The 27,061-nt window shown below is 37.6% G+C and overlaps 1 protein-coding gene across 5 annotated transcripts in view; it reads left to right on the top strand.

Moving 5' to 3' along the window:
* The first annotated feature begins 312 nt into the window (after positions 1–312).
* LOC128691058 (pumilio homolog 2) overlaps positions 313–27,061 on the top strand; it is a 98,604-nt gene continuing 71,855 nt past the window's right edge. For 2 of the 5 annotated variants that reach the window (XM_070089041.1, XM_070089043.1), the window contains exons 1-7: positions 313–600; positions 737–907; positions 1,072–1,168; positions 1,719–1,859; positions 2,059–2,533; positions 4,139–4,239; positions 4,369–4,584. In XM_070089041.1, the coding sequence (XP_069945142.1) occupies positions 328–600; positions 737–907; positions 1,072–1,168; positions 1,719–1,859; positions 2,059–2,533; positions 4,139–4,239; positions 4,369–4,584 (1,474 nt within the window). In that variant the 5' untranslated portion in view covers positions 313–327. The remainder of the gene's footprint in view (positions 601–736; positions 908–1,071; positions 1,169–1,718; positions 1,860–2,058; positions 2,534–4,138; positions 4,240–4,368; positions 4,585–27,061) is intronic. The other 3 variants (XM_070089042.1, XM_070089045.1, XM_070089044.1) reach the window with 2 other exon arrangements.

A 27,061-nucleotide genomic window follows, 5' to 3' on the forward strand; every position in this document is an offset into this window, starting at 1 on the left:
CATGTAATGAAGTGCAGGGCCTCATAATGAAAATTAAGGAAAATTCAAACATGCCTCAAAATACAGGGCAGAGAATGAAAATTGGGTGTAATTTTACAGGGATTATCTCCAAATGGCCTTTGAATTGTTATTCACATTTATGAATTGGGCTATTTTTTTGAAAATATTCAGCAGTATGTACTGTACTGTACTGTGAAAATATATGGTTACTCATAGATAATTTAGCTTGTTTTTGTTTAATTATATATACATGTCTTGTTCTAAGATTGGGCCAGTAAAAAAAAATAACTTTTTTTTTCATAATTTCATGAAAATTATCGTTATGGTATGTGTAATTATTACAGTTGCATAGTTAATATATTTACTATTACAAATAAAAAAAATTTCTTGTTAGGTCCAACAGCAGTTATTCCTCAGTACTATGGGGTGCACTGGGGTGTGTATCCAGCCAACATTATCCAACAACAAGGGCCTGGTGGTCAACCACGACGGCCAATCTCCCCTTCTCAAACTAGTGAAGTTACCAGTCAAAGTAATGGTAACCTGGCAGCATCTGCTGCAGCAGCAGGCAATATGCAAGGTCCCCTTTCACAGTACCAGGTGTGTATCTTACCATGAGTGGCTTAAATACATAATTTTAATAAAGTATATACAGTAATTAATATGTACTTCAGATAATAAATACAGTATATGAAAGGAGTATACTAATTATCATGGTAATATTTCATTTCTGAAGCAGGTAATCCCAGCCTACTATGACCAAAATGGAACAGTATTGATGGGTAACCTCAGAGGAGTTGGTAATGGAGCCCCAGTTCGGTTGGTTTCTCCTGCACCAGTCCTTATCAATGGTGCCAATGGTGCCCAGGCTGCTGCTGCCAATAATATGCGACTTTTAAGCAACCAGGTATAGAATATTTCAGTTGAGTATTAAGTGCTATGTAGATTTGTCCATTTTTATATTGATTATAGTGCATATTTCTCGGACATTGATGAATTGTAAAAAAAAAAAAAAAATTACTACACATAAGTGTGAGGTTTTGCTGTCACTAATGTTTACCTGTTCCCCAGGCTCCTCAAATTGGAACGCCTCCAGCATCTCTGTACAATAGTAGTCAGACTCCGAGCCTCAACAACAGTCAAACCTTCACTGGGAGCACACTCGCTGGTATGCATACCAAGTGTAGCTTGTATGAATAGTGTTTTGTGAAGCTAACACTGCAGAGGTCTGAATTATAACTAGGTTACTGGCCAGCTACTACTGGATTTATATTTAAAGACAGTTTGCTGTCTATTTAGGAAGTGTTCATGCTGTATGATCCATATGGATTTGGTTCATTTTTGCAAACATAAAAATAATAAGTTGTTCTTTCCACTTTTAAGTAATGATCCAAAAGAACTGGCTGGTCTTAGTTTGCATGTATCTAAAAAAAAAAAAAAATTACATGTTTGATACTAATACAGTAACACTACCACAGTTCCCTTTTCAAGGGAGGAAAAATGACCATACACAGACTTACAACTAGCATCAAGGATATACTGTAATGCACCACTAAACAGTATGAAGCAATTTTATTTAATCTTCAACTGATTAAATTAATAAATGCACATTACATTAAACATGGTATAACCTTGATCTAGTTTAATATAGTGCATCCCCTTGTGCAACAGTACGTCATAGATGATTATAGCGTGTGGTTCGTTTCTCATTGTTGCAGATTCCCTATCGCAAGGCCTGCAGACTTCAAATGCATTAACAGGCAACAACTACTCGTTGGGTCTGCAAACTAGTAGTCTAGGTTTTGGCAATAGCACCCTGGGCACCATTGGATCCCCTGCTATTGGTAATTTAGGTGGTGGTAAGTCCAGTCTATTAACCAAATTATAACAATGAATTATATAACATTTGGAATATAGTGTAATCAACCTTAGCTTCTTTAGTGGCATATCCATGCATTTTAGGTAATGACTGTTCATTTAAATTTTATGTCATTATTGTATCAAACTGGCACTTCCTAGCTAAATAATGCTATATTTCCTCTGTTTTTGTCATTGCAGGTTTGGGGGGTAGCAGTATGGGTCGTCGTGATTCTCTTGATCGCACTACATCTGTTTTATCCCCACTTTCTCAAGACTTTCGAAGTGCTAAATGGACTAGTAATTATGGAGCTTTAGGAACTGTAACTGCATCCCCTGGACCCATTGGTCTTACCTCAGGTAGTCTAACACCTCCACCAAGCCTGAGTAGTACTTCTTCAGCACTTCCCCTTGGGGCTCTCATGTCAGGTAATCGTGTCATTTCTGCTGCACCAGGAGCAGAGGCCAAGTTTCGCAATGGCTCTACCAATGGGATGTTCAACTCAGGTGGACCCTCATCATTATTTCCACCATTAAAACGAAATTTGAGTTTGGATAAATGCACTGGTCGTTCACGCCTTCTCGAAGACTTCCGCAATAATCGATTCCCAAATCTCCAACTAAGAGACTTGGCTAACCATATTGTGGAATTCAGCCAAGACCAACATGGCTCAAGGTATGTTAGCTAGCACCTAAAAATGTTAGTGCATAAATAAAAAAATATAAAATTGTAATAAAAATAAGTAAAATGATAAACTATTTGGTGATAAAAGTTAGATGCATGACAAAGAACAAAGTTATTGTAATCATCACAGGATTCTTCACACAAAGTAGATTGCATAGTCAATTCTATGGAGATTTGTGCTGAAGCTTTTTTCAGGGGTGTGTTTTTTCCTTCAGTATCTTGATATTTTCTGAAGATCTCTTTATTTAATTACCATCACAGTTTTTATTAAAAAAAATATTAAATTGTGCAGTGAACTATAAAATTTTATCCTTGGGTTAAAATTAATGCTTAACCCTACCTCTTGTCTACTTGTTGAGAGGCCTAGCAATTATTTTCCCCATGATCATCCCAGACCGAGTCTGGTTTATTGCCTGGGCAGTCGACGCTTGCAATACATGCCATGACTTAGGCATCACAGCTTGGTTGATCATCAATGGTTTACAGCACATTTTCTTAAAAGAAAGTGTATTAGCAATTTATTTTATATTTGAAAGGAGACTTTATGCCTGTTGAGTCATTTTTGTGTACTTTTTGCTCCTTATTTTAGTTAAAGATTTGAAACCTGCCCTGGAGATACAGAGTTGTTAGCATACAGAAATTTTCCGGTTTAGAGAGTACAAATGCCATAGTCGTATGTGCATTGGCACATTTTGTTTTGGAGGTACATCTTTTCTAGTTTCTTATTTTCGTTGCAGTTGTGATAGTATAACTGTTTTCTTTAAAAAATATAACTTTTGACATTCACTAATTATCATTAAGTCCCACATTCTTCTGGTCCGTGTAGTAGTTGGCTTACTTTTTTTATTATATTCCTATTTTTATTTTTCACATTTTACTTTTTGGGGACAATAGTTGAAATTTTTATTTAAACACTTTTTATGTAGTCCAGAGAAAGACTTGGTTTGTTAGCTTTGTTCTCAGTGGATGCCACTTTTAGCCCTTTCACTGTCCAGATCCTCAAAATGAAATTTGCTCTCAATGTCCAAAAAAAAAAAAAAACTCTTCCCATCTTTCATTCTGAAAATGCAGAGTATCATTTTCCGAAGGTATTGACCCCAAAAGTGCGGAATTACAATAGTGGAAAGTTAGCAGTCTGGGTGCAGTTTACACACTGGAGCTTTCTCCCACTTTGGGTCATATTTTAGACCAATTCCATAGTTCCAGTCAACCAAATTCTCGGCTATTTTGCTAGTATGTCTTCCATTCTCTCAATTGAGCACATGCAACTGCCCATTCAGTTATTTCATTTACCCTATAAAGTGATTAGAATTTGGTAATTTGGCCAATTTCACACAGAATTACAAAATGCCAGTCTATAAATAGTTCATAATAAACAATGTGGACATTTTTGAGACTAAAACATTTCTTATGTTTATTGGTCATGTCCCCCGTCCTCTCCTATATTACACTTGCTCCTCTATAAATTACTGAATGTAAAAAGAAAACCTTTTCTTTCTTCTTTTTCAGATCACTCTGCCTCAGAGGGTATTGTTTTCAGAATATAATCACTGCAGTCATTAAAGTGAGCTCATCTATTGTTTCTGGATATTGCAGGTTCATACAGCAGAAACTAGAGCGAGCAACACCGGCTGAGAAACAAATGGTATTCAATGAAATTTTGACAGCAGCCTATTCTCTCATGACGGATGTATTTGGTGAGTTTGAGACATTTATTAAAACATTGAGCATGAATTTTGGCACTTCATTTGCTCTATTTTAACTTTGGTTTATTAAAAACTAGATAATTTATAGACTTACGATTAATACATTATTATTATTTTCAGGTAATTATGTAATTCAGAAATTCTTTGAATTTGGGACACCAGATCAAAAAACTGTGTTGGCAAATAAGATTCGGGGTCATGTCTTACCACTAGCATTGCAAATGTATGGATGTCGGGTAATTCAGAAGGCCTTGGAATGCATTACTCAAGACCAGCAGAAGGATATTGTTCGTGAGCTTGATGGTCATGTACTCAAGTGTGTTAAGGATCAAAATGGTAAGTTTAATTACATTGTAAGTCTACTTTCTATATCTTTTTCTTTACAGTACTGTATATCAGACTATTTGATGCTACTATATATATATTCTTTCCTTTAGAATCTAAAGCCTGTTGTCCTCTCTTTTTTTTTTTTTCTCCCTTCTCCAAATAGTTTTTATGGTTCCTTAACCATATTTAGTTTTCTCTTCATCTATGGTACATACTCTTAAAAAGGATAAAATAATCATAATTGTGTAGATAGTTTTTTTGAAATGTAGGCAAGCTGATAGTCGCTGGAGCTACCCTGGCATGAAACACCAGTCTTTTAACTAGGCTTTGCTAATTTAGACCTCAGAACAGTTCAGGTGTTTGCTTAAACTTGTTCTATTTCTTGATTTGCTTACCTTCATAGGTAGCATACAACATCACAATAGACTAAATCTAATAGCAGAAAACTAAATTGACAAATTCTCTGTATTCTTTAAATATTGCTTCATATTACAGTACTTTAGAATATCAGGCAACTTAATTCAAAATTTTGAATGTGTAGGACATTGTAGTCATTGAAATGAGTGCCTTTTAACTCCTTGACTATGGCATACCCAAAAATTAAAGTGCCTGTTTATGGCAAGATTGTGAAAAATAAGCATATTTCTTTGCTCAAACATATTGAAACAGAGCATTCTTATGAATTGAATTAGGACTAAAATAAGTGAAAAAAAATGGTCACTCATCAGCAACAGCAGCTTAAATGCACCAGTGATGTTTGTTGTATGATTTAGTGACACCAAATTATGTTTTGTTTCAGTTTTTTATTGATTTTAATGTTTAACACTCACGTGCACTAGTTTCTTATATTTTAGTACAGTACTTCGAACATGGGAAAATGCAAAGGCCAACATTGGTCCACTTGGAATGTAAACTATAAATTGGGGCAAATAATTTTTTTTTTTATTCTAACACAATGTACCAGGGATACTTATGATATTAAAAAAAAAATAAGGTGTAATACTACTCAGAACATGGAAATAAGTAACTTTTTTTTTTTTACTGTTGTGGTACCCTAGATTAACAATGATGTTACATTTTTAGTTCATGGGTTATATAAACATCATGTAATTTGTGTGTCCATAACACTTGCATGCATTCATGACTACTGTAAGACATATATTAACAAGAAAATCTTAATATAATTCAATTGTTACTAGGTGTAATACTCATTGGGTCTTTGAAATAAGTTGTTTGACTGTATTGAGTTATCCTGGATTAACTCTACATATTGTACTTATTGGCTGAATTCTGTTAGTATTATGAAATGGTAATAAATTTCGAATGAACGGGGCATAATCTTGGCAGATGCATACCCTGTTTGCTGGTAGGGTAGCTGGTGGTGGAACAATAGGCCCAGGTTACATTGTTTACTTATTCTACTTAGGCAGTGTTACCCCACGATGCAGTGTAGACCTGTCTAGTATTAGATTTTTTTTCATAGGAATAGAGTGGTTGTAAGAGACCCATGCAGCTGAACCTAGGAAAAAAAAAATACTGACAGTTGGCATATTTGACTTCACAAAAAATTTGTATACTAGTACGTTGGACTCTGTTAACCCCTTGACTGTCGCAACCCCAATCCTGAGGTGTCTCCTGGTGCCGCAAAATTTAAAAAAAAAAAAAATTATTTTTTCTTATGAAATGATAGAGAATCTTTTCCCGATTGTAATGACACCAAAAAAACTAAATTTCATGGAAAACTGACAGAATTATGCTCTCGCGAAGTTAGCGACCTCGGCGATATTTACAAATCGGCGATTTCGCCCACTTTGAGCCCTATTTTTGGCTAATTCTTTTGTTCCTGTCGACCAAACTCATAGCTATTTCTTTAGAACTCCATTTTTTCTATCGATTGAGTACAAGAAACTGCCCATTTACCGATTTCAACTACCCAATAATGTGGTCAGAAAATTGCAATTTGCCAATTTCACGAAAATTAAAAAATATGACAATTTCAAAATAAGTTCCAGAATGAACAATGCAGACATTCCTGGCTCTAAAATAACATATTCTTTGTTCATCAGTCATGTCTCCAGGCCCCTCTGATATTACTCTTGCTTTCTATTTTGAATTTTTATTCAAACAAAAAATAGAAGACTTACTATTATGCAGACTACTGCAATACTGTAATAATTGTATAAATAACATCAACCCTTTCATGACTGCATATTAGAATGGCTATTTGGACATTTATTGGACAATGACATCATTTGTTTACTTTTGAACATTGACAAAAATCAAACATTTCCCCTACTTTGAGCTCCATTTCTATTTCTATAATATGTTTTCCATTCTATCAAATGAGACCAAGAAAACGAGAATACAACCATAAATACTATACGAAAATAGACCACAAAGTCGGCATTTTAATTAAAAAAACGGTCTGAGTTTTTTTTTTCTCATTATTCAGTGCGTGCTCCAGGAATTTTTTTATATGGTGCACACTGACCACACAGACCCATTCTCTCACATGTGCGCCTACCAGCTTTCTCCTGCTTGATTTGAAGCCGCTAGAATTTACGAGTATATATACGTCAAACACGGTACCTCGTAAGACGTATATATACGTCCGCGACAGTCAAAGGGTTAAAAGCTTAAATATAAGTTGTCGCTAAATCCAGAATAAGTCATAAAGAACTATTGTCGATGAAATAACAGAAAAATAGATGGGGCATCAAACTGATATGTATGAAGCAGGCTTTATGCTATACAGTGGACCCCCGCATAACGATTACCTCCGAATGTGACCAATTATGTAAGTGCGTTTGTACGTGTATGTTTGGGGGTCTGAAATGGACTAATCTACTTCACAATATTTCTTATGGGAACAAATTCGGTCAGTACTGGCACCTGAACATACTTCTGGAGTGAAAAAATATCGTTAACTGGGGGTCTACTGTATATACTATTCAGCCATAGCAGCCACTGTTTCCTCCTACACCACCATTTTGAATTGATAACTATAGTGAATAAAGGAAAGAGTAAGGTTATGAGGATAAAAAAACAAGGTGACATGAGATTGGATATCAGATTGGAGGGAGAGAGTATGGAGGAGATGAATGTATTCAGATATTTAGGAGTGGACCTGTCAGCAGATGGGTCTATGAAAGATGAGGTGAATCATAGAATTGATGGGAAAAGGGGTGAACGGTGCACTTAGGAGACTGTGGAGACGAAGAACTTTGTCCTTGGAAGCAAAGAGGGGAATGTATGAGAGTATAGTTTTACTAATGCTCTCATATTGGTGTGAAGCATGGGTGATGAATGTGGCAGTGAGAAGGCTGGAGGTTGTGGAGATGTCATTTCTGAGGGCAATGTGTGGTGTGAATATAATGCACAGCATTCATAGTTTGGAAGTTAGGAGGTGTGGTATTGCCAAAACTGTTGTCCAAAGGGCTGAGGAAGGGTTGTTGAGGTGGTTTGGACATGTTGAGAGAATGGAATGAAACAGAATGACTTCAAGAGTGTATAAATCTGTAGGGGAGGGAAGGCGGGGTAGGGGTCAGCCTAGGAAAGGTTGGAGGGAGAGGTGGGTAAAGGAGGTTTTGTGGGCGAGGGGCTTGGACTTTCAGCAATCATGCGTGAGCGTATTTGATAAGAGTGAATGGAGACAAATGGTTTTTAATACTTGACGTGCTGTTGGAGTGTAAGCAAAGTAACATTTGTTAAGGGATTCAGGGAAACCGGCAGGCTGGACTTGAGTCCTGGAGATGGGAAGTACAGTGTCCGCACTCTGAAGGAGGGGTGTTAATGTTGCAGTTTTATAAACTGTAGTGTAAAGCATCCCTCTGGCAAGACAGTGATGGAGTGAATGATGATGAAAGTTTTTCTTTTTTGGGCCACCCTGCCTTGGTGGGAATTGGCCAGTCTGTTAATAAATAAAAAAAAATATATACAATATAAATAAAGATCCCTGCAGGAAAACCTGGGTAACCTGAGCAGGTAGAATGATGGATGCAGTAGAATTGGGAGAAAGTCATAAAGGATAATATTAATGAAATCATAAAAAATGCTTTAGTTACACTGGCCACTTTAACATAGCCTTTCTTAAATAGGGATAGGGAAGAATGTTTGACATAAATTAGAATATTCATGAGTGAGCATACCTAAGAAAAGTCCAAAGTGAGCTGTAAAATGACAGAGTTAAAAATGGAAAAATAGGAAATGCTTTCATTGGCTGTTAGGAGAAAAGACAAGACATAATTACTTATTATGCAAGTTTATTAACCCCTTGACTGTTGCAACCCCAAATCCTGAGGTGTCTCCTGTTGTCACAAAATCCCCCCCCCCCCCCCCCCCCCCCCCCCCCAAAAAAAAAAAAAAAAAAAAATCTTATGAAATGTGAAGTAAAAGGACACAAGTGCAACTAATGTGACATTTTATTGTGGCAACGTATCGCTCTCCAGGAGCTTTGTCAAGCTGTTACCTGTGGCAACGTATCGCTCCTGGAGAGCGATACGTTGCCACAATAAATTGTCACATTAGTTGCACTTGTGTCTTTTTACTTTACATATTGTCGGTAATTCAATCAACATTATTACAATCTTTGGAAATGATAAAGAATCTTTTCCCGATTGTAATGACACCAAAAGAGCGAAATTTGATGGAAAACTGACGGAATTACGCTCTCGCGAAGTTAGCGACCTCAACGATATTTACGAATCGGTGATTTCACCCACTTTGAGCCCTATTTTTGGCTAATTCCATTGTTCCAGTCCACCAAACTCATAGCTATTTCTTTAGAACTCCATTTTTTTCTATCGACCGAGTACAAGAAACTGCCCATTTACTGATTTCAAATACCCAATAACGTGGTCAGAAATTTGCAATTTGGCCAATTTCACGAAAATTCAAAATGACAATTTCAAAATAGGGTCCAGAATGAACAATGCAGACATTCCTGCTCTAAAATGACATTTTCTTTGTTCATCAGTCATGTCTCCAGGCCCCTCTGATATTACTCTTGCTTTCTATTTTGAATTTTTATTCAAACAAAAAATAGAAGATTTACTGTTATGCAGACTACTGCAGTATTGTAATAATTGTATAAATAATGTCAACCCATTCATGACTGCATATTAGAATGGACATTTATTGGAAAATGACATCATTTGTTTACTTTTGAACATCAGCAAAATTCAAACATTTCCCGTACTTTGAGCTTCATTTCAAGGTTCTTTTCATAGTAAAACCAATCAAAATCACCTTTATTTTTATAATATGTTTTCCATTCTATCAAATGAGACCAAGAAAACGAGAATACAACCATAAATACTATACGAAAATAGACCACAAAATTGGCATTTTAATTAAAAAAAATGGTCAGTTTTTTTTTCTCATTATGCACTGCGTGCTGCAGGATTTTCTTTTTTACATGGTGCACACTGACCACACAGACCCATTCTCTCACATGTGGGCCTACCAGCTTTCTCCTGCTTGGTTTGAAGCCACTAGAATTTGAGTATAGTATATACGTCAAAAACGGTGGCTCGTAAGACCTATATATACGACCAAAACAGTCAAAGGGTTAATAGATGTTAAAGAGATAAAGATTTTCTTATCAGGGAGAGCAAGAGAGCATAACTACAATCCAAGGTATTGTAGTAATGCTAAAAGAACTCTGAATAGCTATACATAGACCAATGACATAGCTACAAGAACAACCAGTAACTACTACTGTCACTACACTGTAAATTAAAAAAAAAAAAAATGAGCTCTGCTCCTGTAGCTACAAGTATGCATTTAAATTTCACTGTTCCTCAATACATTAATGGTTATCTTCCACCAAGGTAGGATGACCCTAAAAAGAAACACTTCCACCATCATTCAGACTATTGCTGTCTTGCCAGAGGTGCACAGGTGTGACAGTTCACATATCCTTCCAAACCACAAATATCCCTACCCCTCCTTTAGAATGCTCTTATTCCCATAATTTTGTTTTTACATAATCATTCCTTCCCCACACAAGAAAATATCTAACACATCCCCAAAATGAAATGAGAGAAAGGATGACATGACAAATGGTGTAAAATAAAAAATTGAAAGTTTGATACAGGATGCAGAGTTTAGTTAAGAACTTAAAAGGCATGTAATATACAATTGCATATTTATAGCTACAAGAGCAAAACTAAGCTCATGGTGTCTTGTCTTAAATATCTAATAAATATTTTATTCATTTCCCAGTATAATAGTTGTAGTACTGAATACTTTAGCTTAGGGAAGGTACCAAAGGATTGGCAGAGAACATGCATAGTTTCCTTGCATAACAGAAAAGGGGGCAAGGAAGAATGTAAAATTATAGGGGAAAGGTAGGGTGAGATATAAGCAACTATTGGCAGAAAGGTGGGCTAGTGCAAGTATGAGTAGTGGGGGGGGGGGTTGAAGAAGTTTGGAATAGTTTTAAAAATGCAGTATTAGAATGTGCAGCAGAAGTTTGTGATTAGAGGAGGGTGGGTGCAGGAGGAAAGAGGAATGATTGGTGGAATGATGAAGTAAATGGGGTGATGAAAGAGAAATAGGTAGCTTATGAGATGCTTTTACGAAGCAGAAGTGTTATAAGAAGAGCAGAGTATATGGAGAGTAAAAGAAAGGTGAAGAGAGTGGTGAGTGATCAAAAGGAGAGCAGATGATAGTGGAAGAGGAACTCTCAAGAAATTTAGATGAAAATAAGATAAACTTTTGGAGTGAGATAAGCAAGTTTAGAAAACCTAGGGAATGAATGGATTTGTCAGTTAAAAACAGAGTAGGGGAGTTAGTAGATGTGGAGCTGGAGGTATTGGGTAGATTGCGGAAATATTTTGAGGAACTTTTAAATATCAATGAAGAAAGGAGTTGGTAATTTCATGCACTGGTCAGGGAGGTATAACATCTTTTAGGAGTGAAGAAGAGCAGGATTTAAGTGTGGGGGAGGTGCGTGAGGCATTATGTAGAATGAAAGGGGGTAAAGCAGCTGGAACTGATGGGATAATGACAGAAATGTTAAAAGCAGGGGAGGATATAGTGATGGGGTGGTTGGTATTGTTGTTTAATAAATGTATGAAAGAGGGGAAAGTACCTAGGGATTGGCAGTGTGTGCATATGGTTTTTCATATAAAGGGAAGGGGGACAAGATTGTAAAAATTATAGAGGAATAAGTTTGAGTATACCAGGTGAAGTGTACTGTAGGGTTATTATTAAAAGAATTAGAGGTAAGACAAAGAGTAGGATTGCAGATGAGCAAGGAGGATTTAGTGGTTAGGGGATGTGTGGATCAAGTGGTTACATTGAAGTGCATATGTGACAAGTATTTAGATAAAAGTAGGAAGTTTTCATTGCATTTATGGATTTAGGAAAGGTGTATAATAGTGGATAGGGGAGCAATGTGGCAGATGGTACAAGTGTATGGAATAGGTAGTAAGTTACTAAATGCTGTAAAGAGTTTTTATGAGGATAGTGAAGCTCAGGTTAGGGTGTGTAGGAGAGAGGGAGATTACTTCCCGGTAAAGGTAAGTCTCAGACAGGGATGTGTAATGTCACCATGGTTGTTTAATATATTTATAGATGGGGTTGTAAAAGAAGTAAATGCTAGGGTGTTGAGGAGTGGGTTGGGATTAGGTTATGGGGAATCAAATACAAAATGGGAGTTGACAGTTACTTTTTGCTTATGATACTGTGCTTATGGGAGATAGTGAAGAAAAGTTGCAAAGGTTAGTGGCTGAGGTTGGGAGCATGTATAAAGGTAGAAAGTTGAAAGTGAACATAGATAAGAGTAAGGTGATGAGGGTATCAAATGATTTAGATAAAGAAAATTGGATATCACATTGGAGAGAGGGAGTATGGAAGAAGTGAATGTTTTCAGATATTTGGGAGTTGACTTGTCAGCCGGATGGGTTTATGAAGGATGAGGTTAACCATAGAAAAAAGAGGCGAGTTGTGCGTTGAGGTATCTGTAGTCAAAAAACGTTGTCCATGGAGGCAAAGAAGGAATGTATGAAAGTATAGTGGTACCAACACTCTTATATGGGTGTGAAGCTTGGGTTGCCAATGCTGCAGCGAGGAGACAGTGGAGACGCCCTGTCTAAGGGCAACGTGTGGTGTAAATATTATGCAGTGAATTTGGAGTGTGGAAATTTGGTGGAGGTGTGGAGTTACTAAAAGTATTAGTCAGAGGGCTGAAGAGGGGTGGTTGAGGTGGTTTGGTCATTTAGAGAGAATGGTTCAAAGTAGAATGACTTGGAGAGCGTTTAAATCTGTAGGGGAAGGAAAGCGGGGTAGGGGTCATCGTCGAAAATGTTGGAGGGAGGGGGTAAAGGAGATTTTGTGGGCGAGGGGGTTGAACTTCAGCAAGCATGTGTGAGCATGTTAGATAGGAGTTAATGTAGATAAATGGTTTTTGGGACCTGATGAGCTGTTGGAGTGTGAGCAGTGTAGTGTTTTGTGAAGGGATTCAGGGAAACCGGTTAGCCGGACTGGAGTCCTGGAAATGCGAAGTACAGTGCCTGCACTTTAAAGGAAGGGTTTGGGTTATTGGCAGTTTGGAGGTTGACCTTTAAATTGTCATATCTGAGTGCCTCTGCAAAGACAGTGATTATGTATGAGTGAGGTGAAAGTGTTGATTGATGGAAGTATTTTCTTTCTGGGGATTTTCTTTCTTTTTGGGTCACCCTGCCTCGATGGTAGATGACAGACGTGTTGGAATAAAAAAAAAAAAAAGCCTGTTTGGTATACAGGAAGGCCCCACTTATACGGCGGGTTAGGTTCCAGGCTACCGCCGTAAAGCGGAAACCGCCGTAAAGTGGAACACCCTTTTTTTCCACTTAAAAATGCATACAAACACTAGATAACAAGTTTACACTAACATATATTAAGTTAGCAATAGAACCAGGCATCAAAAAACAATAAAAAAGTACAATACACACATAGTGCACTCATTACTTACCTTAAAATATTTATAGTCTTAATCTAGGGTGAGACAAGTAGTATTTATTGTAAGAAATCAAGTGTGGTATGTATTGTAATAAGCCAGGCTACCTTACCAGGCCACCCCACCCACACATAGTTATGTAAACAAACCAGGCTCCCACATCTTATATTTATGTTTATTTATTCTATTGTGGGGTGTATTTATCATCTTTTTATGTTATGTATCGTGTTTATTATATAATTTTGAAAAAAATATCATGGCTGGATTAATGAAAATGTGTATATTACCGTAATATACGACATTTAATGAGACTCAGTATTGTTATTATCACCACTTGTGCAAGTCGTCTGCTCACATCTCACATTTGTTTATTTATTCTACTGTGGGGTGTATTTATCTTATTTATATGTTATGCATCGTGTTTATTATATAATTTTGAAAAAAGTATCATGGATGGATTAATGAAAATGTGTATATTACCGTAATATACGACATTTAATGAGACTCAGTATTGTTATTATCACCACTTGTGCAAGTCGTCTGCTCACATCTCACATTTGTTTATTTATTCTACTGTGGGGTGTATTTATCTTATTTATATGTTATGCATCGTGTTTATTATATAATTTTGAAAAAAATATCATGGATGGATTAATGAAAATGTGTATATTACCGTAATATACGACATTTAATGAGACTCGGTGACTATTGTTATTATGGCGTCACTTGTGGAAGTCGTCTGCTCACATCTCACATTTATGTTTATTTATTCTACTGTGGGGTGTATTTATCTTATTTATATGTTATGCATCGTGTTTATTATATAATTTTGAAAAAAATATCATGGATGGATTAATGAAAATGTGTATATTACCGTAATATACGACATTTAATGAGACTCGGTGAGTATTGTTATTATGGCGTCACTTGTGGAAGTCGTCTGCTCACATCTCACATTTATGTTTATTTATTCTACTGTGGGGTGTATTTATCTTATTTATATGTTATGCATCGTGTTTATTATATAATTTTGAAAAAAATATCATGGATGGATTAATGAAAATGTGTATATTACCGTAATATACGACATTTAATGAGACTCGGTGACTATTGTTATTATGGCGTCACTTGTGGAAGTCGTCTGCTCACATCTCACATTTATGTTTATTTATTCTACTGTGGGGTGTATTTATCTTATTTATATGTTATGCATCGTGTTTATTATATAATTTTGAAAAAAATATCATGGATGGATTAATGAAAATGTGTATATTACCGTAATATACGACATTTAATGAGACTCGGTGAGTATTGTTATTATGGCGTCACTTGTGGAAGTCGTCTGCTCACATCTCACATTTATGTTTATTTATTCTACTGTGGGGTGTATTTATCTTATTTATATGTTATGCATCGTGTTTATTATATAATTTTGAAAAAAATATCATGGATGGATTAATGAAAATGTGTATATTAACGTAATATACGACATTTAAATGACTCGATGTATGTAAGTTTATTTAGGTACAGGTATACATAAGTATAATTATCAGAGTATATATAAAATATGAAATAACTTTTAAAAACATTTGAAATTTTGGAGTTTCCAGACAAAATGGAGAGACTTAGTGCTTACTGAGCTCATGGAGAATGTAAACAAACAGGGTGGGGCACGGTGACCGTATTAGAAAGTCAGGTGGGGGGAGCCGTATAGTGAGTTTTGGTCATAATTTGAAATGTCCGTATTAGCGGAACGCCGTAAAGTGAAACGCCGTAAAGCGGGGCCTTCCTGTACTAGGTAAAGTTTATGGTAGAATTACTTTTGAAAGGATTACAGGTAAGAAAAAGTAGGATTGCAGAGGAGCAGGGAGGAGTTAGTAAGGGTAAGGGATGTGTAGACCATGTCCTGGGCTCCGAGAGTAGTCAAACTCGTGCAGCTCTTCAAAGGTATATTTACATTGAAGGTATGTAAGTGAGCAGTAAGCAGGTAAGGGTGAAAAGCTGTTTGTTGCATTTGTGGATTTAGAAAGGCATTTAGTAGGGTCGATAGGAAAGTAATGTGGCAGATGTTGCAAATGTATTTAATTGGAGGTTCGTTTGTATAAGTGTTGATTTTTTATGCAGAGAGTGAGACTCGGGTAAGGGTATGAAGGGAGGAAGAAAAATGTGGGCACTGTGTTGAGGCATTTGTGGGAAAAAAGTTTTATCAATGAAGGGAAAAAAAAAGTGTATCAATGTATAATGGTATGATTTACATGGTAGGGTGAGGCATGAGTTTTGAATGCTTCAGGAAGAAGTCCAGTGGCATTGGAGATATCATATTTGAAAGGAATATATCATGTGAATGTGTGCACAGTAAGCCTACTTTTCATATTCCCCCCCTCCTTCCTGGAGCAAATTTGTTGTGAGCCTAGATTCCCCTGAATGCCCACCAGAGGGCACTGCCTCAGGTTAGACGTACACGGCCATGCCTTACTCTTACTCCTAGACCTGCGGCCTTCCACTTAACCCTTTCAGGGTTTCGGCCGTACTAGTACGGCTTACGCACCAAGATTTTTGACATACTAGTACGCCTAAATTCTAGCGCTCTCAAATCTAGTGAAAGAAAGCTGGTAGGCCTACATATGAAAGAATAGGTCTGTGGTCAGTGTGCGTGGTATAAAAAAAATCCTGCAGCACACAGTGCATAATGAGAAAAAAAAACTTTGACCGTGTTTTTGGATTAAAGCAGCGACTTTGCACTGTAGTTTCGTATGGTATTTATTGTTGTATTCTAGTTTTCCTGGTCTCATTTTATAGAAGACATATTACAGAAATTGAGATGATTTTGACTGGTTTTACAATGAAAAATACCTTGAAATTGAGCTCAAAGTAGCAGAAATGTTCGATTTTTACCAAAGTTCAAAAGTAAACAAATCATGCTATGCGTCCAATACACATCAACTGGGGAGTCTGATATTCTTTCACAAGTGCAATGATATTATTTATACCATTTATACACTAATGCAGTAGTCTGCATAACAGTAAATCTTCTATTTTTTTATGAGAATAAAAATTCAAAGTGGAAAGCAAAAGAATGTAAGTGGGGCATGGGGACGTGACTAATGAACAGAGGAAATGTTATTTTAGTGCCAGGAATGTCTTTCTTGTTTATTCTGGACCCTATTTGGAAATTGGCATCTTTTGAAATTTGTGTGAAATTGGCAAAATTCCTAAATTCTGACCACTGTATTGGATAGTTGAAATTGGTAAATGGGTGGTTTCTTGTACTTATTCGATAGAAAAAATGGAGTTCTAGAGAAATGGTTATGATTTTTGTCAACTAGTACACTGGAATTGGCCGAAAATAGGGCTCAAAGTGGGCAAAATTGCCGATGCGTGAACATCGTCGAGACCGCTAACTTCACGAGAGCATAATTCCGTAAGTTTTCCATCAAATTTCATACTTTTGGTGTCATATGATCGGGAATAGATTCTCTATTTTTTCACAAGTTTTTTTTTTTAATTTGGATGACCCTGAGAACAAGTTTCTGAGAGGGCCTGGTGACCCTGAAAGGGTTAACAAGCTCCCCTCCCAGAGTGGTTTCTGCACACCTCACACTGCCCGCTGTAAACCCCATTAGTATTCCAATAAAGACAAAGCTAGTCATCGGCCGTATATCTCTCCTACCTCTACACTACCAGGAAAGTTCTAGATCAACCCAAAAGGCAGTTAAAACACGTCATGCAGAGAACTTGAGGCACAAATTTAAAGGCGATGTGGGGTGACTTAGGATATAATTCCGAAGGTGAGGAGGGGTCGTTGAGGTGGTTTAGACATACAGAGAAGATGGAGAGGGACATATATAGAGGGCATATAAATTTGGATGGTGATAGGAGGAAATAGCTGTCTGCCCATGAGTAGTTTGAGGGAAGAGGTAAAGGAGGATTTGAGCTTTAGAGCCTGAGTTTCCATCATGCTTCTGTGTGTGTGTATGAGATGGGAGTGAATGGAGACAAGTGGATTTTAACTGATGCACTGTTGGAGTAGGAGTAAGGTAATATTTATTGAGGGATTAAGATAAGGGAAAAAACAAATTCCCTCTGAAGGAGTGGTGAGGATATTGCAGTTGTAGGGTATTCTAAATTACGATGTGAGAATACTTCTGGCAAGACTACAATTGATCGAGTCATGGTGAATGTTTCCTCCTTTGAGTCACCCTGCCTAGGCAGGAGAGGACTGTTCAGGACTCCGTCCAGCTAAATTTTTTTTTTTTTTCTGAATCCCTACATAAAAGTTACCTTGCTTATGCTCCATGTCCATTAAAACTACTTATCTCCATTCACTCCCATCTAACATACTCACACAAGCCTGCTGGATGCTGATGCACTTAACTCTAAGCCTCCTTTACTGCCTCCTTCAAGTTGTTCCTAGGATGACCCTTTCTACCTCAAAGTATACACCACTCTTGAATATCCTATTCTTCATCCTCTCTAAATGCTCAAACCACCTTAGCAACCCCTCATTAACCCGGAATTATACCCTTCGTGACCCCACCCCCTTTTTAATTTCTACAGTTCAAACCCTGTGCATTAAGCAGAAGTTAGAACTATTCAAGATAAGGGAAGCAGAAACAATGTAAAATACGATATAAGCAAAATTTTAAAACTGAATTAAAGTTGATGCATAGACATGTAAGGAAGATGATGCCAAAGAACCTAGTAATGAGATTTGAGGAGGGAGCTGGAACAATTAGAGAGATCGTTTACGGCTCACATTGAGCCAGTGAAGCGCCTAAACTTCTGGGAACACCTGCAAGTCTTGAACATGTACTCATTGGAGCGGAGGAGAGAGAGGTACCTGATAATATATACCTGGAAGGTACTCGAGGGCTTGGTCCCAAATCTGCACACTGCCATAACATACTGGAGTGAGAGATATGGGAGGAAGTGTAAAATAAACCCAGTGAGGAGCAGGGGTGCGGTGGGGACAATAAGGGAACACTGTATCAACATCCGGGGTCCCAGACTTTTCAACATCTTACCGGAAGATATCAGAAACACTGCTGGAACAAGTGTTGAAGCCTTCAAGAGGAAACCAGACAAGTATCTTCACCAGGTGACAGATCAACCAGGCTGTGATGGATATGTGGGGCAGCGGACCTTCAGCAGCAACAGCCTGGTTGACCAGGCGAGCACCAGATGAGCCTGGCCCATGGCCAGGCTCTGAGAGTAGATATACTCTCGAAATTCTTCAAAGGTATATCAAAGGTAAACACACCACATGACATCTTCACTGCCTCTAGCCTCCTTGTTATGACATTCAAAGCCCAAGCCTCAAATCCATATGAAGGGTTGGCACCACTATACTCTGGTATATTACCTTTTGTTTTTCTCCATAGTTTAAACTTCTTTCCACAAGTGCCTCAGCATGCTATCTACCTTTTTTTTTCATCTATTCTGTGGGTCATGTAGGCTTTCATGCCCATTTTCTCTCGTTCCCTCCACAGAAAATGGGCAAACCATACCACGGGCGGGGATAGAACCCGTGATCAGATAGTCTCAAAACTCCAGACCATCGCGTTAGCCACTGGACCAGCTAGCCACTGGCTAGCTGGTCCAGTGGCTAATGCGACGGTCTGGAGTTTTGAGACTCTGATCGCTGGTTCTATCCCCGCCCGTGGTATGGTTTGTTTGCAATTGTGTCATTACAATTTCGTGAGTCATGTCAAAATGGGTAAGCTTAATATGCACTAGTGATGATAACTTCGCTCGAGTCATTTATTCCTTTCCTACACAAATTTTTCCTTTAGAATAATGCACTAAAAGGTAATGGAAATGAATTTACACAACCTTAACCCTTTCACTGTCCAGTGACTACACTTTTTTTTTATTTAATTTTGAAATGGTAGAATTTTTTTCTGAAGGTAATGACACTAAAAATACAAAATTTGATGGAAAACTTGTGGAATTATGCAGGTGCAAAGTTAGTGGTCTGGGTGCAGTTTATTCATCAGCAGTTTAGCTGACTTTGAGTCCTATTTTAAGCCAGTTCCATCCCTCAATTCTACCAAATTCTGAGCTCTTGTGCCAGTATGACTTTTTTTTTTATCTATTTACCTCAAGAAAACACCCATTCCACTCTCAAAACTACCCTTTTAAAGTGCACAGCAGTCAGTAATTTGGCCAGTTTTACTCAAAATTAAAAAATATTCAAATTTAAATAAGTCCAAAATACAGTTGTCATTCCAGGCACTAAAACATTTCCTCTGTACAATAATCATGCCCCTAGGCCTCTCCTGTATTACACTTGCCTTCCATTTTGAATTCATCACAAAAGAAAAAAAGAAAAAATTATTTTATTTCTTGAATAATAAAATGTAACCAGAAGTGATTAGTTAAGTTTTACAGTGGCGCAATAATTAAGTCAGTCGTACTAGTAAAAACCAGTAAAACGGACCAGTAAGTGTAGTGGCATTATCTGTCCACAAAATTGGCAAAATTAAAATATTTTAATTTTGAAACTGATATCAAGCTATACTTCCAGTCATAAAACCAACCAAAATTATCTCTGTTTCAGTAATATGTCCTCCATTCTATAAAATGATACCAAGAAATAGCCAATAAAAACATAGAAATCAGTGTAGAAAACACCTCAAAATTGCTATTTTCAACCAAACACTTAATTCAGTTTTGCTTTTCGCATCATTCACCATGTGATGCAGAATATTTTTTATACGGTGCACCCTTGCTGCACAGACCCATTCTCTCGCATGTAGTCCAGAATCGCTCACAGCTTATCTGAGCAAGCTGAGCTCATGATGTAGATCTATGTGAGAGACCCTGGCATCAGTAACATAATCTATGTGATGGTTAAAGGGTTAAATTCCTTTCTCCGTTTTTGCTATTGCTATAGATCTGAAATGGCTAATGTAGCTCTACTTCACAAACATGAATGATATTTTCTGCACTAGGGGCAGCAACTGGCCACTTGAAAGTGAAATACAGAATTACAGTGAAACCTCGGTACTTGAACTTAATTCGTTCCAGAAGACTGTTCGAGTGCTGATTTGTTTGAGTACCAAACAAATTTTTTCCAAACAATTTTCTTTTTAGTTGGCTGTTATCAGTAAACTTTGTAGGCCCCATGGTGACGCATAAAAAAACACCAAAAAATGTGAAGAAACACGAAATAGTTTACAGTGAAGTTCTGGCAGATCATGTTTGTTTGGTCGAGTGCCAAGCAAATGGTTGACTACCAAGCAATTTTTGTTAACTGAACAAAACGTTTGAATACGGAATTGTTCAAGTAGGAAGCTGTTTGAGTACCAAGGCTCCACTGTAAATGAGGATAGTGAAGCTCAGGTTAGGATGTGTAGGAAAGGGAGATTACTTTCCATTAAAAGTAGGCCTAAGACAGGGATGTGTAATGTCACCATGGTTGTTTAACATATTTATGTAGATGGGGTTGTAAAAGAAGGCGGGATTAAGTTATGGGGACTCGAATACAAAATGGGAGTTGAAAGTTATTTTTTTGCTGATGATAATGTGCTTTGGGGAGATTGTAAAGAGAAGTTGCAAAGGATAGTGGACAAGTTTGGGAGGGTGCGTAAAGAAAGTTGAAAGTGAACGTCGACAAGAGCAAGGTGATGAAGGTATTAAATGAGTTAGGTAAAGAAAAATTGGATGTCACATTGGAGGGAGGGAGTATGGAAGAAGTGAATGTGTTCAGATATTTGGGACTTGACTTGTCAGCGGATGGGTATATGAAGGACAAGGGAAACCATAGAATTGATAGAAGGAAAAGGGTGGGTGGTGTATTAAGGTATGTGGGGACAACATTATTCATGGAGGCAAAGAAGGGAATGTATGAGTGTATAGTGGTACCAACACACTAATGTGGGTGTGAAGCATGGAAGAGGCTGGAGGCAGTGAAGATGTCAAGTCTATGGGTAATGTGTGGTTTAAATATTATGCAGAAAATTCATAGTGTGGAAATTAGGAGGTGGTGTGGAGTTACTAAAAGTATTACCCAAATTACTGAGGAGGGGTTGCTGAGGCAATTTGGTCATTTAGAGAGGATGGAGCAAAATAGGATGACTTGGAGGGTGTATAAATCTTTAGTGGAGGGGTAGGGGTCATCCTGGCAACTCTTGTGTAGCTATGTTCACTGAGGTGCAAGACACCCTGCATAGTAAGTGGATGTCTGAACAGATCGTGTTTCCAGCAGTGCCAAACATTTTTTAACAAGCGGTATTTGTTGGGGCACCAACTTGATTTTTAGAAATGTAGATAGATGTCAGTTCTACAAAATAACATTGAGAGATTCTCAAAGTTGATTGTAAATTTGTTACAATTTTGTTAAGTGAGTTCTTGAGCAACTTCTGTTCCTTTATTTCTGTGAACTTTTATTACTACAGTGGACCCTTGAATATCATGATTAATCTGTTCCAGAGTCCGCCGAAATTCAAAATTCACGATTTTCAAAACCATTTTCCCCATAAGAAATAATGTAAATCAAGTTAATCCATTCCAGACACCCAAAAGTATTAAAAAAAATTTTTTTTTACATTAAATGTACATTTATCTACACAGAAAGCAATGAGACATGAAGAATAAAGCAATAATAACTTGACACTTATATTTATTGAAGAGTTGTTGATGTGTGGAAGATGGGAGGAGGGAGAGGATGGAAGAGTTAATATTGTTTGGAAGGGAAATCCCCTTCCATAAAGACTTCATGTACCAAGTCCTTTTCTGGGGTTACTTACCTTCTTTGTCTTTTAATGCAACTATGACCAGCTTGAGAGTCACTGGACTCCTGTTGCTCAAAAAATTGTTCCAGAAAGGTCTGTTTCTGGTGTTTCTTTAAAATTCACCTAAAATGAGAAGACATTGTCATTGAACATGTCGCATACATAGCCTGCAACAGCTTTGTCAGGGTGATGTTCCTCCACAAATTTTTCCATCCTAGTCCACATTGCACACATCTCCTTAACCCTTAAACGGTCCAAACGTATATATACGTTCATGCGCGTAGCGCCCCAAATGTATATATAAGTTTTCTTTGTCATTCATTCAACATTGCCATGATAAGCCTGAGTCACCTAGACATGAGAGAATGGGTGTGCACACTCACTGTGTGCCATATTAAATAATTGGGGATGCCTGGGTACCATATGCTCTTTTTTCCTATTAAAAAGAAAAATATTTTTTTTTTTTTTTTTTTTTTTTTCCAAAAAATTTGGGGCGCCACGCGAGTGAACGTATATATACGTTTGGACCGTTTAAGGGTTAATCTCTGAAGAAAGCTACTTCTTCCCTCTCTCTTCCTTCTCCTCTGAAGCAATTTCCTGAGCTGTGGTCTGTTGTTGTTGCAGATTAAGGTCTAGCAGCTCTTCAGTGGTTAGCTATTCATTGTGGTCCTCCACCAACTCTTCCACATTCTTGCCACTAACCTCCAACCCCATGACTTCCCCAATGCCACAATAGATTCCACAACTGGCATAGGGTTGTCAGGGTCAGCCTCAAACTCTTCAAAATCTTTGTTGAGGACACATTCTGGCCACAGTTTTCTCCAAGCAGAGTTCATCGTCCTGGAAGTCAATTCCTGCCAAGCCTTACCTCTAAAGGTTATGCAATGGAGGATATTGAAGTGATCTTCCCAGAACTCTTTTAGGGTCAATTCAAAGGCCAAGGTCATGTTAAATGATCTGCTGGTCCATGGGCTGGAGGAGAGAAGTGGTATTAGGGGGCAAGAACTTTGCTGTGATGAAATTAAACTCCTTCACCATTTGCTCTTCCAAGTCTGGAGGATGAGCAGGAGTATTGTCCATTACCAGGAGGCACTGGAGTTCCATTTATTTTCCAGGAAGTATTTCTTCACACTGGTGTCAAACACTTCATTGAACCAATCAAAGACGATGACCCTCTTGACCCATGCCTTACTGTTAGCCTTGCACATCACACACGAATTAGCCTTCACAACACTGCTTTTCTTGAACACACTGGGATTTTCAGAGTGATATACCAGTAAATGCTTCACTCTGAAATCCCCACTAGCATTACCACACAACATGAGAGTTAGCCTCTTTCATAGGCTTGTCCTGGCAGTGCCTTTTCCTCCTCTTTGTCATTTTCTTCCAAAAGAGGCCTGTTTCATCGCAATTGAACACTTGTTGGGGACGAATCCTTCGGCCTCTGCAAAGTCCTTGAATTCACTTATGAATTTTTCAGCCACATGTTTGAACTGGCAGCCTTACAACACTGTGTATGCCCCTTCGCTTCTTGAAATTTTCGAACCAGCTTTTGCTGGCCTGGAATTCACCTACATCAGTACTCGTTCCAGGCCTTTTCTTTACGAGATCACCATGCAACTGCCTTGCCATTTTGCAAATTATCGGCTGTGTAACACTATCTCCTGCTAACTCTTTTTGTTCGACCCACATCAGCAGCAACTTCTCAACATTTTTTATTATTTGCGATCTCTTTTTCGTTAGCATATTCACCCCTTTCGCAACATCAGCTTCCTTGATTTCCTTAATAGCAATAGTAATAGCACATAAAATGAGGTGCATAGGTATAATGTGAAAAGTTGCAAGTGGATATTCAGTTTTCTGATGAATAGCATAGAGTAGCAGTAAAGAAGACAAAATCTAACATTAGCAAGCAAACAAAAAAAAAAAGTGTTGTAAGGCACAATCCTGGTGCCTTTACTATTTCTCATCCTCATAGTAAACATAAAAGCACTGGCCCACAACTTCATATCATTTTTAGACGATACCAAAATATTGGTACTAAGCATGAAAGTCGCCTGCCAAGAAGATGTAAAAATTGCAAGAGGATATAACCAAAGTTTTAGAGTGGGCAGTAGAGAACATGATGTTTAGTGGTGACACATTTTGATATGGAAAGAATGAAGAATCTAAAATGGGCAGTGTATACAAAATGCAGGAAGATCACTAGAATAAAAGGAGCATTTGAAAGACCTGGGCATAATAATGTTGGCTGGCCTTTCTATTAAAAATTCTACAAAGCAAATGTTGAGAAAGCCAGGAAAATGGTAAGGTGGATAATAAGAACTTTCAAAATGAGGGAAATATTGCCAATGGTAACACTGCTCAGTTCATTCAAATCACTTTTACTACCTTGCTGAGAGTACTGTTCGGTGTTGACTACTCTACTCAAGTTGGGAGAGAGAAGAGAGTTGGAACAGAAACCAAGATCATTTAAAGCCTCTATATAGCTGATAAGGAAGGCATTTAAACTGAAACAATTCTTCAATTTCCTGAATATGCACTCTGGGGAGAAGGGGAGAGAGGGAGGAAAGAGAGAAATTTAGGGGTCCCAAAGCCAAGACCTTAAACAAGTCAATGGAAATGGGATAGTTGCCAAAAATCTGGAATAAGGCTCTTGTGGTCCTGCATATTCAGGAAAGGAAACAGAAAAGGAGCCCTGAACTATAGGCCAATATAACTGACATGTGCTATTTTTTAATATCAAAAGTTTTAGTTGGTAAATAGAACCCATCCAGGGAGGTAATACAGTCCAGTCAAATGAGTATGGCATGGAAACATGTTAATTTTTGTGTGTCAACAGTATTACTAGTGCAGTATATATACAGTGGACCCCTGGATTAAGTCATCGGAATAAGTAATATTTGGAATAAGTAACGTTTTTTCGTCAAAATATTGGCTCGGTGAACGTCACTGAACTCGGTGCAAGTCATTCGTCCGGAATGTGTCCGCGCAACCTGAGCGGCCCTGACACCACGTACAGCCAGTGTGCCACTGTTTACCAGCCAGTGAGGATGATCCCATGCGTTCATACGATACATTTTGTATTATTCCATTTTTTTAGTGCTTGTAACTGCTAAATAAGCCACCATGGGCCCAAAGAAAGCTTCTAGTGCCAGCCAGCCCTTTGGTAAAGGGCTGAGAGAGAGGGGAGAATGTGCTTTTTTCAGTGATTCTGCAATATGTATGTTACTAAAGCAGCAGGAGTCAACAAAGGCTATAGCGCCAGCCAGCGATAAGGTGTAGCATTAACAGTGTAGCAAGTAAGTTGAGTGATTAATCTATAGAAAAAGGACAGCACGAAACTGACTCTTCCATTGCCTCTGCTGCTGCCTTCACCACCACTATGTAAGACTTACCTTTCAGTGGCCCTTATACATCCAACAAAAAACAATGCACCACCACTCGTGACATTCTTAATGCCATATTTTATTTATTCTAGAGTATATATCATGTTTCTATGTTATTAATATTGTTTATTATTTCATATTAAATGAATTTTGCTAGATAAATAAGCCGTAGAGCTGATATTAGTGTCATATTGAAGAACTATCTTGTCCTGTCTCCCTACACAATTCCTAACATACGCCAGAAACAGACCTCTGTGGAACACTTTTTTGAGCGACAGGGGTTCAGTGACTCAAGCTTGTCCTAGTGGTATTAAAAAACAAAGAAGGGAAGTAACCCAGGATAAGGACTTGGTACCTGAAGTCTTTATGGAAGGGTATTCCCCTTCCAAACAATTGTTAACTCCTCCATCCTCTCCCCTCCTCCAGTCTTCCATACATCACCATGTCTTCAATAAAGGTAAGTGTGATGTTGTTCTTGTATTTTCTTCATGTATCATTGTTTTCTGTGTAGTTAAATGTATATTTCATGTAGAAAACATTTTTTAATACTTTTGGGTGACTGAAACGGATTAATTGGATTTCCATTATTTCTTATGGGGAAAATTAATTCGGAATGTCAGATTTGGGATAAGTCACTCTCTCTGGAACGGATTAATTATGTAATCTGGGGGCCCACTGTACATGGAATCTAATGCCATTTATAAGCAGGCTTCCTGCCCAAGCATTAGCTATACCCTATACCAATGTGACAGGATTGTTTTATCTTTTCCTTGCTTCATGAACATGCAAGATGACATGTAAATCTTACAAACTTATACTTCCTCTCAGTATATACATATCTTTGTTACTGTGTGCTTCTTAATAGTTATTAATGCTCTAATATGTCCCTTCCCATATAGGAGGATTGATCTGAGGCCAGACCATGGGAAGGATTTATTAGATAAAACAGCATGGAAACAGGCCTATAAATAACTCTTAACAAATGTCCTGGGGTTTTATGACAATGTTATAGATAAAACCAGAACACAAGGGTTTGATAAAACTGCATTTTTCTTTATTGTAAAATTGTATTTGATGTCATTCCCAACCAGTGGACTAAACCAGTGGTTAATCCAAAAGTTAGAATATCAGGCATTTGTAAAGGAGATAGTGCTAAATAAAATCAGGGAAATCTAATTGGCATGACAAATGGGATAAGGGTGAGTAAGCAGTAGAATCAGTGTAACAAGTGAGGAGCAACAAAGTTTAGTACTGGAGCCTCTACTATTTTTGACAAACTTTATATAAAGGCTCTGGTTGATTTTACTAAATTGTTTTCCTTATGTTAAAAAAAAAAAAACATACTCCAAGGAGACTTGAACAGTTAAATGTTGAGACATTCTCTTTTCAGAGAAGGCAAGTGATCTAAGAGTCAGCAA

This window comes from Cherax quadricarinatus, chromosome 27, assembly GCF_038502225.1.
Source record: "Cherax quadricarinatus isolate ZL_2023a chromosome 27, ASM3850222v1, whole genome shotgun sequence".
Classification (NCBI taxonomy): domain Eukaryota; kingdom Metazoa; phylum Arthropoda; class Malacostraca; order Decapoda; family Parastacidae; genus Cherax; species Cherax quadricarinatus.